The sequence below is a fragment of the Dendropsophus ebraccatus genome, chromosome 8 (genome assembly GCF_027789765.1).
Source record: "Dendropsophus ebraccatus isolate aDenEbr1 chromosome 8, aDenEbr1.pat, whole genome shotgun sequence".
NCBI classification, from domain to species: Eukaryota; Metazoa; Chordata; class Amphibia; order Anura; family Hylidae; genus Dendropsophus; species Dendropsophus ebraccatus.
In genome coordinates, this window is record NC_091461.1 from 54,226,375 (window position 1) to 54,241,764 (window position 15,390).

The 15,390-nt window shown below is 40.5% G+C and overlaps 1 protein-coding gene across 7 annotated transcripts in view; it reads right to left on the bottom strand.

Moving 5' to 3' along the window:
* PLCE1 (phospholipase C epsilon 1) overlaps positions 1-15,390 on the bottom strand; it is a 196,236-nt gene that overhangs the window by 21,355 nt on the left and 159,491 nt on the right. For all 7 annotated transcript variants that reach the window (XM_069980388.1, XM_069980389.1, XM_069980385.1 and 4 more), the window contains 5 exons: positions 15,113-15,230; positions 11,490-11,621; positions 11,033-11,323; positions 4,875-5,038; positions 3,353-3,614 (listed from right to left, as the gene is read on the bottom strand). In XM_069980388.1, coding sequence (XP_069836489.1) covers positions 3,353-3,614; positions 4,875-5,038; positions 11,033-11,323; positions 11,490-11,621; positions 15,113-15,230 — 967 coding nt within the window. The remainder of the gene's footprint in view (positions 1-3,352; positions 3,615-4,874; positions 5,039-11,032; positions 11,324-11,489; positions 11,622-15,112; positions 15,231-15,390) is intronic.

Consider the following 15,390-nt stretch of genomic DNA (forward strand, 5'->3'; position numbering starts at 1 on the left):
TCTTATGGGAAAATTTGTTTTGGTTTAAGAGTGGATTTGGATTACAAGCACTGTCCTGGAACGATTATGCTCGTAATCCAAGGCACCACTATATATGTTTTTACCGGTTTTCTTATTCGTTTATATTTTAGGCTTTACTGGTGGTCCACTAAGTCCTATGCCACCTGGGCAAAGTATCTCTTTCAGGTATCGCACAAAAGTGATGGAGGTGTTATTTGTGTTTTTCCCACTAGAGATCTCACTCTTTTATACTGTCTGGGTATATGATCACAGCTCAAGGGAATGGGTTAAGTGTTGTACTGTTTATTCACTGTTCTTAACCAATCACAGGGGCAGGTACTACACACAGCCTGTCAGCCATCTACACTACTACTCTCCTCTCCCCACACATCCCAATCACCACTATTTAAGCGCAGTTAGTTTCTGGTGGGAGGTCTTCAGTTACTTGGAGGAACTAAAACAGAAAAGAGAGATTGTTCATGTATGAAAGATTTATTTCAAGATCCACTGCTTAACCCACAGGAGGGGTAACCGTCCTCTGAGGTTCACCTTGTCCACGCCAGGGATCCTTCACCTTTATGCTCAGGACAGTTACTGCAGCAAGGAACTGATCCCTAGTAAGACAAATAGTGGGAAAGCCGAGGTATCTTACTGACTTGCGCACGGCTATCCTGGGAAACTTGTATACTTGTATTACTCAACTTGGCACTCTTTTCCTTCTACACTTTTTTCGACACTAATCCAGTAGAGTACTGCATTCAACAAGGGTCCCCCAAGACGGTCCCTATTCCTTCACTAACTCAACTTTCTTCAATTTTTCTACACTACAGTCGCCTGCACCCAGGGCCGGATTAAGGTTGGTGGAGGCCCTGGGCAACAATTTTGTTGGGGGCCCCCCCATTTTCTTCCCCCACAAATAAACCATACAGTGATCTATACAGGTGGCTGATTACTGTAGGGGACTTAGCACCTACCCCTCCTCACTCCTGGCTGTATGGCTCAGCATCCTCCTCTGTTCTGCATATGATGGTCCCTAGAGGCTGCAGTCCAGAGGAAGATGCCAGGCCCTAGAGACAGGATGGGGGAAGGGTGAGCATATATCATAGGCTGCACACAAGCTATATATCATACACTGCACACAGGTTACATTTCATTTTCTGCATGCAGGGTATATATCATAGGCTGCACACAGGCAATATATCATAGGCTGCACACAGGCTATATACCATACACTGCACATAGGCTACATGTCATATGCTGCACACAGGCTATATATATATATGCCCCTATAGTATATACCCCTGCTCTGATATATGCCCCCATAGTATATGCCCTCGGCTCTGATATATGCCCCCATAGTATATGCCCCCTGCTCTGATATATGCCCCTATAGTATATATCCCTGCTCTGATATATGCCCTTATAGTACATACCCCTGCTCTGATGTGCCAATACAAAACAAATCTCATACTCACCTGATCTGGGAAGATGACAGGTCTTCTCCTGGCTCTTCTCTGTTCCTTCAGCCTGTCAGCCACTGTGACAGATGCTCCAGCATGCTCCATGATGTCACATCCCTGCTGGAGAGATCAGGTTTCCTTGCTGAGGTCCCACGCTGTCCTCTCCTCAGTGAGGGCGAGGGGCGAGGGGGAGTGAAGACCTCGGCAGGAGACAGGCACCGGAAGCTTGACAGGAAGAATCCATTCAAAGATCCACCAGGGGGGAGTCTGAGCCTTCCGGGAGGGAGATCCTTACACAGGATTAACCCTACACCTCCCTCCCTGGACAGCATGCAGTGTGGCCAGTGCTGTGTCCAGGAAGGGTTTCCACATGCTTTTTGCGCGTGAGACTGGCTCCCAGACACCACTTCTGGGTTTGGGCTGGTGGAGGCCCCTGGGCACGTGCCCCTTCCTTTAATCCGGTCCTAAGTGCTAAAGTGCATGAAGCAAGGTGCAGAACATACCCATCCACAGTTCACTGCCCGTCCTGGATGCCGCCAAACCCCGACGTACGTTTCGTCTCCTTCATCAGACCCCTGATGAAGGAGACGAAACGTACGTCGGGTTTTGGCGGCATCCAGGACGGGCAGTGAACTGTGGATGGGTATGTTCTGCACCTTGCTCCATGCACTTTAGCACTTAGTCACCTTACCATAGATAGTTTAGTTAGGTTATTATCTGGGCTTTAGAGCCATATACCTTGTTACATATACCATCAGTGTAAGGGTTTGACTATCCCCTAGTAGTTTACAGCGTGGTGCAGCCTGTATCATTAGGTTACCCTGGCCTGCCCATACCTGTGGTGCTGTTTTCCATGTGTGGTTTCTGAACTTTTTACTGCTATTGCTGCTACTTTTAACTAATAAAGCTTTGAATTCTAATACTTAATTTGTGTTGACTTTAGTTTATCATTACACGTAAGGTCTTTTTTTCTTTCATAGGATTATTATTGGTCTGAGACTGTGTTTGTGACTTATATGACAGAGGCTCAACATTGAGCATTTATTTATATGTGCATTTGTGTATCCATTTTGGATGTAGTTCCTGACATGGACAGAGTTGACAGAAGAGAACACTGTCTCAGACTGGAAAGAATACACCACTTCCTGCAGAACATACAGCAGCTGGAGGACTTGAGATTTTTAAATAGAAGTAAATTATTTAGCCTCATGGTTCGATTGTACTGTTTGATGACATGGAAGTAAAAAAACAAAAAGAAGAACAAGATTCCTATATCACGGCACGACTATCATGCGAATTATCGTTATGTTGTTCCAATTTAAACGATAATCATTTTGTGTAAATGCAGGCAACTATCAAATGACCAATGAGAAATCCTTCATCTTTCATTTGGTGCTGATACCAAAATAATCGTTAATCATTTGCTAATCGTTCGCTGTCCCCCCAAACTGCCATTACAACACCTCCTGCTAATACAAAACCAGAGGTGATGAGTAGGGAAAAATACTGAAAAAGATGGCACCTCCCACTTACCTTTCTTATAGCTATAGAATGAGGGACAAGTTCCTGTATTACTTACTTTTCTTATAGCTATAGAATGAGGGACAAGTTCCTGTATTACTTTCATTACTTAAGGCGGATGTTACTGCTTCTTGTTTCACTTGTGACTGAATCTTCTCCTAACAACATTTTCAGACATATACCACATGATAAATTTTCCTATACTGCCATTATGTGTTATACACCAATAAATCACATCCTTAGTGACATTTATATTTTCAACCAACAATGCTGATCACTTGAGGAAACTTCTGGCAGCATAAACAAGGGTGAGATAAAGCAAGGTAAGGTTGCATATCACCATGAATGATTATCCTACAATGACACGTTACCTCTCTTGAGAACTTTAAGAGGAATAATTCTTTGGGCGGTTACAGCAGAACTGTTGTTTTCAACCACAGCAAAGCGTAGAAATACAAGGTCTTCAAAGTAGACGTGAAACATAAATTGTTCATTCCACATTGGGTTTAGAGTGTTTCGGTGGATGGGCTTAGTTCTGAAGTGACAGCTGTCCACCGGCATCCCAAGCACATCAATCTCAATGCAAGGACTTCCCGTACTGTTACTTGGACAGACATTCTGTCCTGAGACAATCTGTAAGACAAGCACAGATTCAGATTTACAGCATACTGAAGGTGTAGACTACCTAATATAGATAAAGACCAGAGATGCTGTCCTCTCTACATCTTCTCTAGTCCATCTGGCTAGTCCCCATGAACTAGAAAGAAAACTCAAATACAAGTTAATATAATGATCTTATATCTAAAGCATTGTTATAAAAAATTAAATTAGAGCCAATTTAATATTAAGACATGTCATATGGCTACCATTAGTAGGCCTTAAAGGGAGTGGTCAGGGGATCCAACTCAGCCACTGATTGGCAGAGCAGACACTTCTTTGTGTTGAAACAAAGACTAGTAAGTGTTGTGCAGTGGACGATAGTGGTGTTGGATCAGGGCAGGTGAGTACACTTTTTTCCCCTCCCCCCCCCCCCCCCCAACCTAACCACACCTAACTGGAAAATCCCCTGGACGACTCTTTATTAGTTTCTCACTGTTAACTTTAGATTGGTCAAGCAATTCTTTTTTATATATACATGCAAATGAGCAGCGAGTGCCTAAGAGATTAGGGCCAATCAATAAACGTTCCCAGTATTTCCATCTCCTACAGCACATGGCACAGAGACGTCAATAAAAAATGCAGGAGGAAGGGGGGCCGGAAATGCTGGGCGTCTGAGGCGTTTAGCACTTACTGCTTATTTGCATAAATATGCCTAAAAATACTAATTGCCCTGCTTGGTTTTCCGGCAAAAAAAAGAAAAAAAGATTTTTTTTACAAAAGGCTCATTTTGCACAAACATTTATAATTTTTCTCCCTTTTCTGCAACTCATGGTATAAGCATTTACAAATAACAAATATAATGTTGTTTACAATGTTACTTATGAACACTATATATTACACGTTTCATGTAAGAAAATATTGCCTTTGTTTTTCTTATTAGGCAATTATGCATAGATGTGCAGTTTTTACTGGTGTTAGGTATTTTGCACAGAGGGTTGGCATGTGTGCTAAATCTCTCCTTGACAGTAATATCAACAGCGTGTGAATGTTACTAGACAAAAATACTTGAGAGCAAACTACTTACAAAGTAACATAAAAACATCATTCCCTCCATGCACAATGTATAGATTATGAGCTATAAATTTATGGAAGCATTTACATAGACTAAGCTTTGTGTGACGTGTTTAGAACAGAGAAGGTCCAGGCCCAGGTGGGTTTTGTTACAGTATCATATCAGCAGTGTCATACGTATGTCTAGAGTATGAGTATAGCCAAAATGGAGAGAGGTCTTACGGATAAGGAGTATATTGCTGGTTCCATGCTTTCCAACTCGCGATCAAGTGGTGAGAATGACTGGTGCATCGGACAACCCTTATCCCATAAAACTGGTGGCTTTAAAACATATCCGCAGCCACCATTCGCTTCAAACATGGCAGCATTCAATTGTAGAGGAAGGTCTGTGAAAAAAATAAAATAATACTAATTTTGGTTTTCTTACTACATGTATTTTAAAAATTGAAAATAAAGATTTAAACAATAATAATAATAATAATAATAATAATAATAATAATAATAATAATAATAATAATAATAATAATAATAATATATACTGTACATAATTTATATAAATAATATAATATAAAATATAATATAAATAATAATAATTACGTATATTACCGAGTTAAATTATGTATATTAATATGAGCTTTTTTATATTACCGAGTTAAATTATGTATATCAATATGAGCTTTTTTTAACACAACTAAACCTATCATGTGGTCATTCCTCTGCTTCCAGGGCTCCAAGAGGAAAGAAAGAAGAAAGCCCACCACAGCTCTTAAGGTAAGTTTTACACACGCTTGCCCAAAGAATAATACAGGTTTGAATTACATCTGTATTACAGATCACATTGCATCAGCATGTCATCAGTAATGCACCAGTATTAGAGATCAGTAAATCCACATGTAACAGAAGTACTGCAGATATGGTAGCAGCCATATACTGCACAATACTTGTGCACATACATTGACCTGCAGTGCAGATGATTGCACCAGACTCAGACTTTCATGTGGACTGCAAATCCATAGTCGGAAAGAATCTGTGTTACAGTGCCCATTGTGTTACACACAATGGTATATTTCTATGGTACGTTCCCACGTACAGGATCTGCAGCAGGTTTGTTGGTGCAGATTTGAAGTTGCAGATTCAAAGAAAATGAAATCTGGGCCATGAAATCATCTGTGGATCTGCTGCAGATTCAAATCTGTGCCATCAAATCTGCTGCGGATCCTGTACATGTGAATGCACCCTAAGGCTGGGTTCACACTATGTATATTTGAGGCTGTATTTGTGAGGCTGTATAGCAACCAAAACCAGGAGTGGATTGAAAACACAGAAAGGCTATGTTCACATAATGTTGTAATTGAGTGGATGGCCGTCATTTAATGGCAAATTTTTGCTGTTATTTTAAAACAACGGCTGTTATATTGAAATAATGGCAGTTATTTACCGTTATATGACGGCCATCCACTCAATTTCAACATTGTGTGAACAGAGCCTTTCTGTGTTTTCAATCCACTCCTGGTTTTGGTTGCTGTGAGGACCAAATACTGCCTGAAGTATACAGTGTGTGAACCCAGCCTAAAGGGGTATTCCAAAAAACAGGATTGTAAAGGTCCGGCTGCTGGAGACCTGTGGTTACATCTCTAAGATGTCTGGAACAACCTCCCTGCCAGGTTCCTTCATATATTTTTTAACACATTACCCAGTAGAATTGATGCTGTTCTAAAGGCAAAGGGTGGTCACACAAAATACCGATCAGGTTTTTTTTCTTCTGTTCATTCACTTTGCCTCTTAATACCTCCATGGTTAAAATCATTCTTGCTGCAGCTTTTCTTTCTTATATGCTTAAAACTTCTGTACACTACATATGTTTAAGATCATGGACATTATATACACTGATGTATAGCCCCCAAATACAAATATTATGCACTAAAAAAATCTGGATGTAATACTGATCAAAAATACGCCAGTGTGAAGCAGACTTTTCTCATCATTTCTGTTACATCCACAACTGATAGACTATTCAATGCTATAATTTATTCACAGAGAACAATAGGTATCTAAAGTCAGACACAAAACACCTGGCCACTGTGGGGTTAATGTGCACAGCAGCTATTCCAATAGTCTGGTGGTTTTCAGCTAAACTGGGCAATTTTCAACACGTGTGCCATTTACTACCGCTGGCCTAAGCATGAGTGAACAATTCAGCAATGACTGCATCCTGACAAGTGTGGTCACTGGATATAACCAAAACCATTAGTTCCTACAACAACCAATGCAGAGTCTGCCTTGTTTTGTTATACGCAATGAGGCCAAATGTAAGTCATGCCCAGCTTGTAAAGCTGAAAAAAAATAGACTGCAGGTTTACAAAAAACAAAACAAAAAACCTGCAATATTTCACAATGTATATTCCGGTCTTTAAAGGTTTCCCTGTGGAAAAGCCATAAATATGTTATAGTTGCCTCTAATCCATGTAAATGCAAGAAGATTTACAGAGCGGGTTTTGCTGGGAGTTTTCTCTGCATGGTGTCAGCAACTGTTAATGAAAGAGCTATGATTAAAAACAGCAGACATGCGTATTTGCAATCTGACATACTGTGTAAGACTCACAAGTTCACATGTGCATTCAGGGCTTGTATCAGGGAGTCTTTGTTAAGGGAAATAAGTGCGCAATCTGCCCTTTATTCTTGCTGTAAAGAGAAAACCTGGACCCTGACAGGAATGCTTTGTGTCCGTTGCGATCCATCCAAAACTGAATCAGTCATTGTACACTTGCAACAAATGTAGCGTGTAGTGTTCTGGTTCTGAAACATTATATGAATGCTCAGTGTTTAAAGGGGTTAATCCAGCGCTACAAAAACAAGGCCACTTTTGGTACGCTCTTATCTCTATTTTAGGTGTGGTTTGCAATTAAGTTCCATTTACTTCAATGGAGTTTCAAACTCCCCCCAATCTAGAGACAAGAGTGGTACTACAGTGGCCATGATTTGTAGCACTGGATAACCTCTTTAATTCCCCACGAATGCTGCCCCAAGGATTCCTGTTAAACATTGAGACAGCCTATGGTTTTGTCCATATTTTCCTGTCAACCTTGGGTGGCATCCAAATTATGCAGCCACAGGGAATTAAATGCTGACCATTTGGATAATTGTTGTCGAACTGAAACATTTTGACAGGTTTGCTCAACACTAGTAGTGTGTCGGCACTACAATGATGTATATAGGCTGCAATCATGGAAATCCCAGGGGAAACCAGATGGTGCTCATGCCAAGTATACCAAAGACAGCCAAAAATACAACAAATAAAAACAGCAGCACTTACCTGTTTATGATTTTATGGACTTCTTTATTTTTGGGAAAAAATTTCACTTGAATGGTGCGGAACTCTGGCATCTGGTTGAAGACGTCTGCACCATTCATGTAATATCTTTCATGAAAATAAAGAAGTCAATGAAAGCATAAACAGGTGAGTGCCGCTGTGTTTGTTCCTTGTGTTTTGGATCAGTGTCATTGCTTTACTTATAATGTACTGAATGGAGAGGAAAAAAAAGACATGGCTGCACTTATAATACCTGAGATAAACTAAGGGAGATTTAGCAAACCTTGTGCAAAAAAAACCCAGTGAAGCAGGCACCCATAGCATCCAGATTCCAGCCGTCATTTTTCTAAAGAATGAAAGCTTGGCTCAATGGTTGCTATGGGCAACTGCACCACTGAGCCTTAGCACAAGGTTTGATATATCTGTCTATAAAAAAAAAAAAGGATGTGGTTCCATTTATCAGATAGAAGCAGATGTTGGACATTTAGATCACAACAACAAGGGATTCTTTGTTAGCCGAGAAAAGAATTACGGGCACAATGACTTAGGAGGGCTATGACTGGTTGTTATGGTCAATAAGGACATCTGGTACTTCTGCTTATTGTCATATAACATCCAAAAAAACATATGTTATTCCATTATTTCTTAAGATCATATTCTGAGATATATATAGTGGTTCTAAGGACTATTCAACCAAAAATAGCAATATCTGTCTAAAAATGACAGCACTACCAATTCACAGACCATGGCAACTGTATATTTAAAAAAAAAAAAAGGGGTTGGGTAAGGTAATTTACCCTTGTTGACAAAGCCTGGATAGGTATCGGAGAAGGGGTCCAAGTCCTAACTGTATAATATAGCTATTGCCCGGTACGCAATGACTAATGTATTCATTCATAAATTAGGTAAATTTATTTTTCACAGAAAACAAAAAGTTAGGTATCTGTCTATCAGGACCTTTCTCAGATACTGTATGCTGCTGTGCAGGGAGGGACAGGGCCCCGCTCAGGACAGCCGCCAAGACACAGCAGCATACAGTATCTGAGGAAGGTCCTGATGCACTGAAACGTCACTTTTTTATGGTGAAAAACAACTTTATAATATTTACGATTTATGCATTATTCATTGTGTACATAGCAATAGCTACATTTAAAAAATAAAAAAAGTAGATAATGTGGCTCCAGCATAAATGTGAGATAAACATGATGGTTTGGATGCTGTTTTCAGTGAAAGGGTATGTCCACACAACAGAATTTTCACGGATAACTTACTGTGCATTCTGCCGCTTGTCCCCGCGAGCTTCCACTTCACTCTCCACCCATCCCATAGACTCCAGGTTCATTCCTTGGGTGGACAGTGGAATCTGTCTGACCATAGAGTGGAGTCTATGGGATCGGCAGAACTTCAAGCAGAGTTAGGGGGAGGGGTGAGCAACTGAATCCGCGGCAAGTTCTCCACGAGAATTTCATAATGTGGACATACACCATGTTCAGTCTACATCTGGATACCGCTGTGGTCTCCCTTCATGCACTTTTACATCCAACAAATTGAACTATATGTTCTGAATATAGACTAAACAGTCATAATTTGAATATATTCAGTCCATTATGATGAGGGGACCTATCATAGCATACCTTGGCATACCTATTTTCTGGTATCCCAGCAAATACTGGTGAGTCCAAACAGGTGGCCAGGCATGCAGGGTTCATCTACAATGGATTAAATAGGTATTCCATACTTAACCACTTATCAAGAACACAAGCCATAAATAAATGGGAGCCCCAACTTTTGGATTCTCTGGAGGAGGAGGGTACCACAACACAATACCCATTACTTTCCATTAAAGGGGTTATCCAGCACTGCAAAAACATGGCCACTTTCTTCCCGAGACAGCCCCACTCTTGAACTGGAGACAAGTCTTGCGTTGTCTGGGAAAGAAAGTGGCCATGTTTTTGTAGCACTGGATAACCCCTTTATGGATACTGAATGACTATGTATATCTGCACTGCATTCTGCAAATATTACAACCACACCATTCCAAACTACATTGCAACCCCAAAATACTACAACTGCACATAAAACACCTTTCATTCATCAATGGGATAATGTTCATAGGTCAGGCTATAAGATTATAATAACAGGGAAAATGAGACAAGAAGAGCAAAGTTTACGTTAAAAAGAAAAGCTCTACAAATCCACATCCGACTATTAAAACAAATCAGTGAGAACAGTTCTAGTTTCACAGGGATCTCCAAGAATGAGGATCAAAGCTCAACTCCACCATTCACACAGAGGACAATCCAGATGTGAGCATATACAGAGGTTAGCCATATACTAGAGGCAAGGATCACATGCAATGAATGCATAAATATGAAAAAAAAAGCATGGGAAAAAGAATAACTCTACCTCAGATTGAGATTCTGACATCACTAGGCCACTTGGAAGCAGGCCATAAAAAACAAACATGAGAAGTTCTCATTTGTAAGTTTTAACAAAGCTATTTAATATCCTGTATATGCACCTTATATAAATTACTTATTGTCAGATCACAGCTATTCGCTAAAATACACAGAAAAGTGATTGTATACTAATTGTCTGGTAGATTATAAAAACTGCTAAGTATACTGTATATAAAGTGGACTGATAAAACACTACATCAATGTACTGGGTCTTCTATACAGAACTAAAGATGCCTTAGAACAATATTTTAAGGGTTTTATAGCTCCTGCATGTCTCCCAAAGACGACTGTCAGTATGTATATGGTTTCTTCCCTATGCATTCTACATTAACAAAAGTGGGATATACTGTAAGCAATGCGGGTGGAATAATATAGAGCATGCTGTCATCAGTTCACTATGTCGACCATGTGCACTGGCATCACTCAGCAGAGGTTAAGGAGTTTCAATGTCACCTCCATTAACCTGCCAAAAAAGGAAGGCAACTCGCACGATGTCCATATACTACTGTTCACAACCACCTTCCTGCTTTCAATTTTCAGCATTCATGTCCACAGATCCTTATTTTATTTGTATATATGGTTATATGTACGTCAGGTGACTGCTTACTTACCATCGGTTTGATAGTTGAGTGCAACCAATTGTATTCCATGAAGCCAGAAAAGAAGTGGATGGGGATTGGAAGAGTCAATGCGAGTAGCAGCTGGATATGTTCTTAGTAATTGATAGGAAGTGTGCTGAATCAGCTTCTGAGAATACCGTCTGCACAGACGCTTGGCAGCGTTTTCATTCAGCGATGAGATATGATAGCACCTTGGTGTTCGGATAATAGCGCTCAATGAAGGGCTTGGGTTGAAAGGAGGCGAACATGGCTCTTCCCAGCTCTGGCGTACTTCAGCTGTGCCTGCAGACAATACTAGGTAATATTACAGTGCTCATTCTATAGATCCAAATATAAAACAATTGCTCCTAGGAAAGGAACTAATATCATTAGAATAACACTATACTATGTATCATGGGATACGGCATACGTCCAATTATGAAGTCAGAATGGAATATACATACATTACCTTTTCCAGATGTTTTGGCCAGTGTCGTTGGTTCCCCGGGGCTTGTTCTACCAGGATTGTTGCCAAAAATGGACTTCCTGCCTCTTCTGTCCTTTCCTCTGCCAGATCCACATGGGTTTAATGTTGAAAGGCCTGTTCCCATAAAATTAAGACTAATGAACCAAACAAGCAGACCAAGAGGGCACGACATTTTCCGTGGCCTTTGTAGAGTACGTTTTATGGAACTGAACCAGCTCGTCCTGCTCTACACTACATCACTAATCTCCCAACCATATCTTCTAAAAGCAGTTTATATCTCCGTCAGTCCAAGACAAATAAGACACTTTTCAGCAGACTCCAGTAAATAAAGGGCGACATTAAAGATGACTAATAATGAAGATTTTAGTTCTAAATTTCCATTTTTTTTTTTTAATTTAACCATTTGATGTGTAATTGTTCAGTCATGAATAATGAACTATGTCATACCTAAACCACACTTAAAAAAAAAAAAAAAGTATACCCAGAGCCCATACGGAATCAGCTTCAATGATGTTACCAATACATAAATTATTATTAAAGGAGAAGTCCGGCCTTTATGTTTCTTTTTCAAATGGCAGGGGCACTGTGGAAAATACCAAAAGGGTACCAACTCACCTCCCCGTGCCTCTTCAGTGCCGGATTGCTGTTTTTAGACCGTTGCTGGGCTTTGGGATCTCCTGTGCCGCAAACGTCACAACCCAGATGATGAGAGGCCGCTCCAGTCACTGATTGGCAGCCAGTCTATCAGGCGGTACAGGCATTTTTCCCAGAGTCGTGACATCAACAACTCAGGGGACAATGCCTTCCGGCAGGGGTCCCAAATCCAGTTACGTGGCGGATCACAGGCACAGGAAGATGTTAGGAAAGACTGGTTATTATGTTTGTCCTGCCCCTGTTAAATTTCAGCCAGGGCTGGACTTCTCCTTTAAGAAGCAGTATTTTATTCTGCATGCTTTCTTTATGACTATACATAAAAAAAATCTTGAACTATTCCAGTTTTTACACAATAGGGTAAACACAGCCATTTATGCAGCTCAATTGTTGGCTTAGCTGTGTAGAGTGAGGCAGGTTGATTAGAGTTGCAACAACAATGGAAGGGGTAAAAAGAGCATAAGCCGGGATGGTAATACTTTACACAAAGATAAGGCTCAGAATGTACTTTCCCTGATTCTCTCTGGAAGAGCAGGAGGAGGAGGAGGATGTATTCTATTACTTCCTGGAGTCTGTATCAGTCAATTGACCATTCTTTCATGCACTGAATGACAGCTGCTGTAAAGCACAAACAGCCTCCAGTGTTATTTATACAGTGTGTGTCTCCAATATGGCTGCCCAAGGAAAGTTTTAATTACATTTATATGGACATTTTCCTCTAATTGTTTGCATTTAATTAAAGAAAGAACATAAAATCCTAAACAATCATGGTGAGGGAACTAGGAAGTCAATCCAGAATCAATACACAAGATATATTTTATTTTTATGGTGGTTATTAAGCAAACCATCCAGCGGTATTCTAATCACTGAGATCTGTGCATGTTCATCTGTCTGATGAGGCTAAACGTCTACAGCGTCTTGTGCAGACACTGTATAGACTACTAATGCAGCGACATATTTCATGGCCACTTGGCATGGTAGGACATGTAGCCACGGTTCCAGCAGAGTGGTGTGTGCATATGCCTATATTTGCTTCTATTTTGCTTCTCCTAGACAGACCTACGCATACTTTAAGGAGCAGCCCATCTGGAATTTTAAAAACTTCAGCGACTGCCAATCCCAGGCTTGCCAAGATTTCATTTTAGAGGATTAACTGAACAGTGATCCTGCTATTAACTCTGCAGTGCTGTAGGAGACCACATCCTGTGTGTGCCCACTTTGCTGGGATGGGAACTAACCTCTAGTGACAGGTTTGCCATTCAGAAGCCGAGAAAACCTGGCCAAGCCGTAACAAGACACCTGCTCTGTAACAATATAGCTTTCCCAAAAACACATGTAACTGGCTGTCAAGGCTGGAGAAAACTTTTAACAAGTTCAATAGACAAGAGCATCCTATAGAGATTTTATAGTCCTGTTCCATGTTAGTATTCTTTACTAGTAATAAGAGGACATTTGGATAGGTAGGTTCTATGGAACATAAAATAAAAAACTCTAACTTGGATACCCGGACTTGACCTGAAACCCATTGAAGTTGGGTTTACCATCCCAGATGCCATGCAGTCATGTTTTGTTCAGTAAAATTGATTCCATATTGGAAACACAATAAACCCCACTTAAGTGAATAGGGCCCATTGGGTGCTGTCTGTGTCCAGCATTTGGCAGATACAGCACTGGTGGAGCGTTGGAGGGAAGAGTATGTTATTTCATTTATCCTCCCCAACACTTGGTGAAAAAATGGGTCTGGACAGACTTCTTCTTTAACCCCAAAACTAAATAACTACTTTTATAGGGATTATGGCGGGACATCTGCTGTGCAGTATGTGGAAATCCCAAAGGGCCTAGGGGGGAGTATCTATGCAGGACAGCCAATGCCAAATGCAACTGATATCAGAGTAAGCTTTTTACAGTAAGACACTAAGGTACACTCCCAGTGTGGCAGTATGAAGAAAGACAGGCTGTGCCTGGGTTTGTGGGAGCTAGGACAATGGTAATGTGATGCACATGTGTATGGTTACTGTATAGTTAGTCTCATAGTTAGGAACACTATATGTGTTAAGTCCCTTTAAAACTGGCTGATTATTGGCTGAATAAGTGTTGAACCCTCATTTCTAATAACTGCTACATGTAAAAGGGCCATCAATCAGCTTGTTCATCAACCAATCAGATCGGTTTGTGCAGGCCTAAAGATCTCCATTATTGGCCGCACAACACCTATTATTAATGGGAGATGAGTAGCTGACAATGATAAAATTAAAGGACTGCAAGGACAATCCAGTGATTGTGTATCCCGGCCTGCACAATCATCATCTGTGGTCATCTGTGGAAAGGCTCATCAAACAAGCACCAATCAAGTTTACTCTTGTTATAACGCAGCCTTTGGCCCATAATAAAGGGTGTTTAGTTAGAAGCCAGATAGCCGAGGGTTTACTCTGGACTATTATGCACTGTACTGTGAATTTCTTTGCTGTGCATATAAAACAAAAAAACAATAAATCCCAATATATTTAATTCAAACGAAAATTACTTGGCTAGCCTACAAAATGTAAACTGCATAGCCTACAGCCAAATGTTTGTATACAGTGTCTGGGGATAAAACGACAACTACACCAAGGTCATGACAACTTATGTACAAGCAGAGTCTTCGTGTTTCTATAAAACAGTCCTGAGTATCTGGAGGTCTTCTATGTATATTTGTCTTGCCTTGACATTAAGCTTTCTTGTTGCTCTTTGCCAGTATAGGCTTCTAAGAGTTTATTTACCTAAAGTGCTCATAAAAAGGGTTCATACCTAAATGTGAGTCTCATCTAAACTAATCGGCCGGCATTTTAAACACTTCAAAAGGGGATGTTCAGAACAAATATTTATTGATTTGGCCTCGAGCCGGACAAACTAGGCTCTGCAGTCAGCATTGAAAGCACTGCCAAGGAAGGACAAGACAGATTATTAAAACCTACCAGGAAATTTCACAGCTTGGCAGTAGATGATAAGGTCTGATAGTTCTGGGGCAATCTGTCGACTTTCTTTCTTGTTTTGAGGGAGATAAAACTCTTCGTCCAGTTCCATGTCATAGACCTGTACAAAACAATAAATATACCTTGTGTGAAATGATAACATTTGTCAGATTGCTCCAAAGACCAGGAGAATCTACATTAATATGGGGAACTACAGTCTAGCAATGTTCTAGTGCAGGGGTGTCAAACTCAGGCCCTCCAGCTGTTGCAAAACTACAATT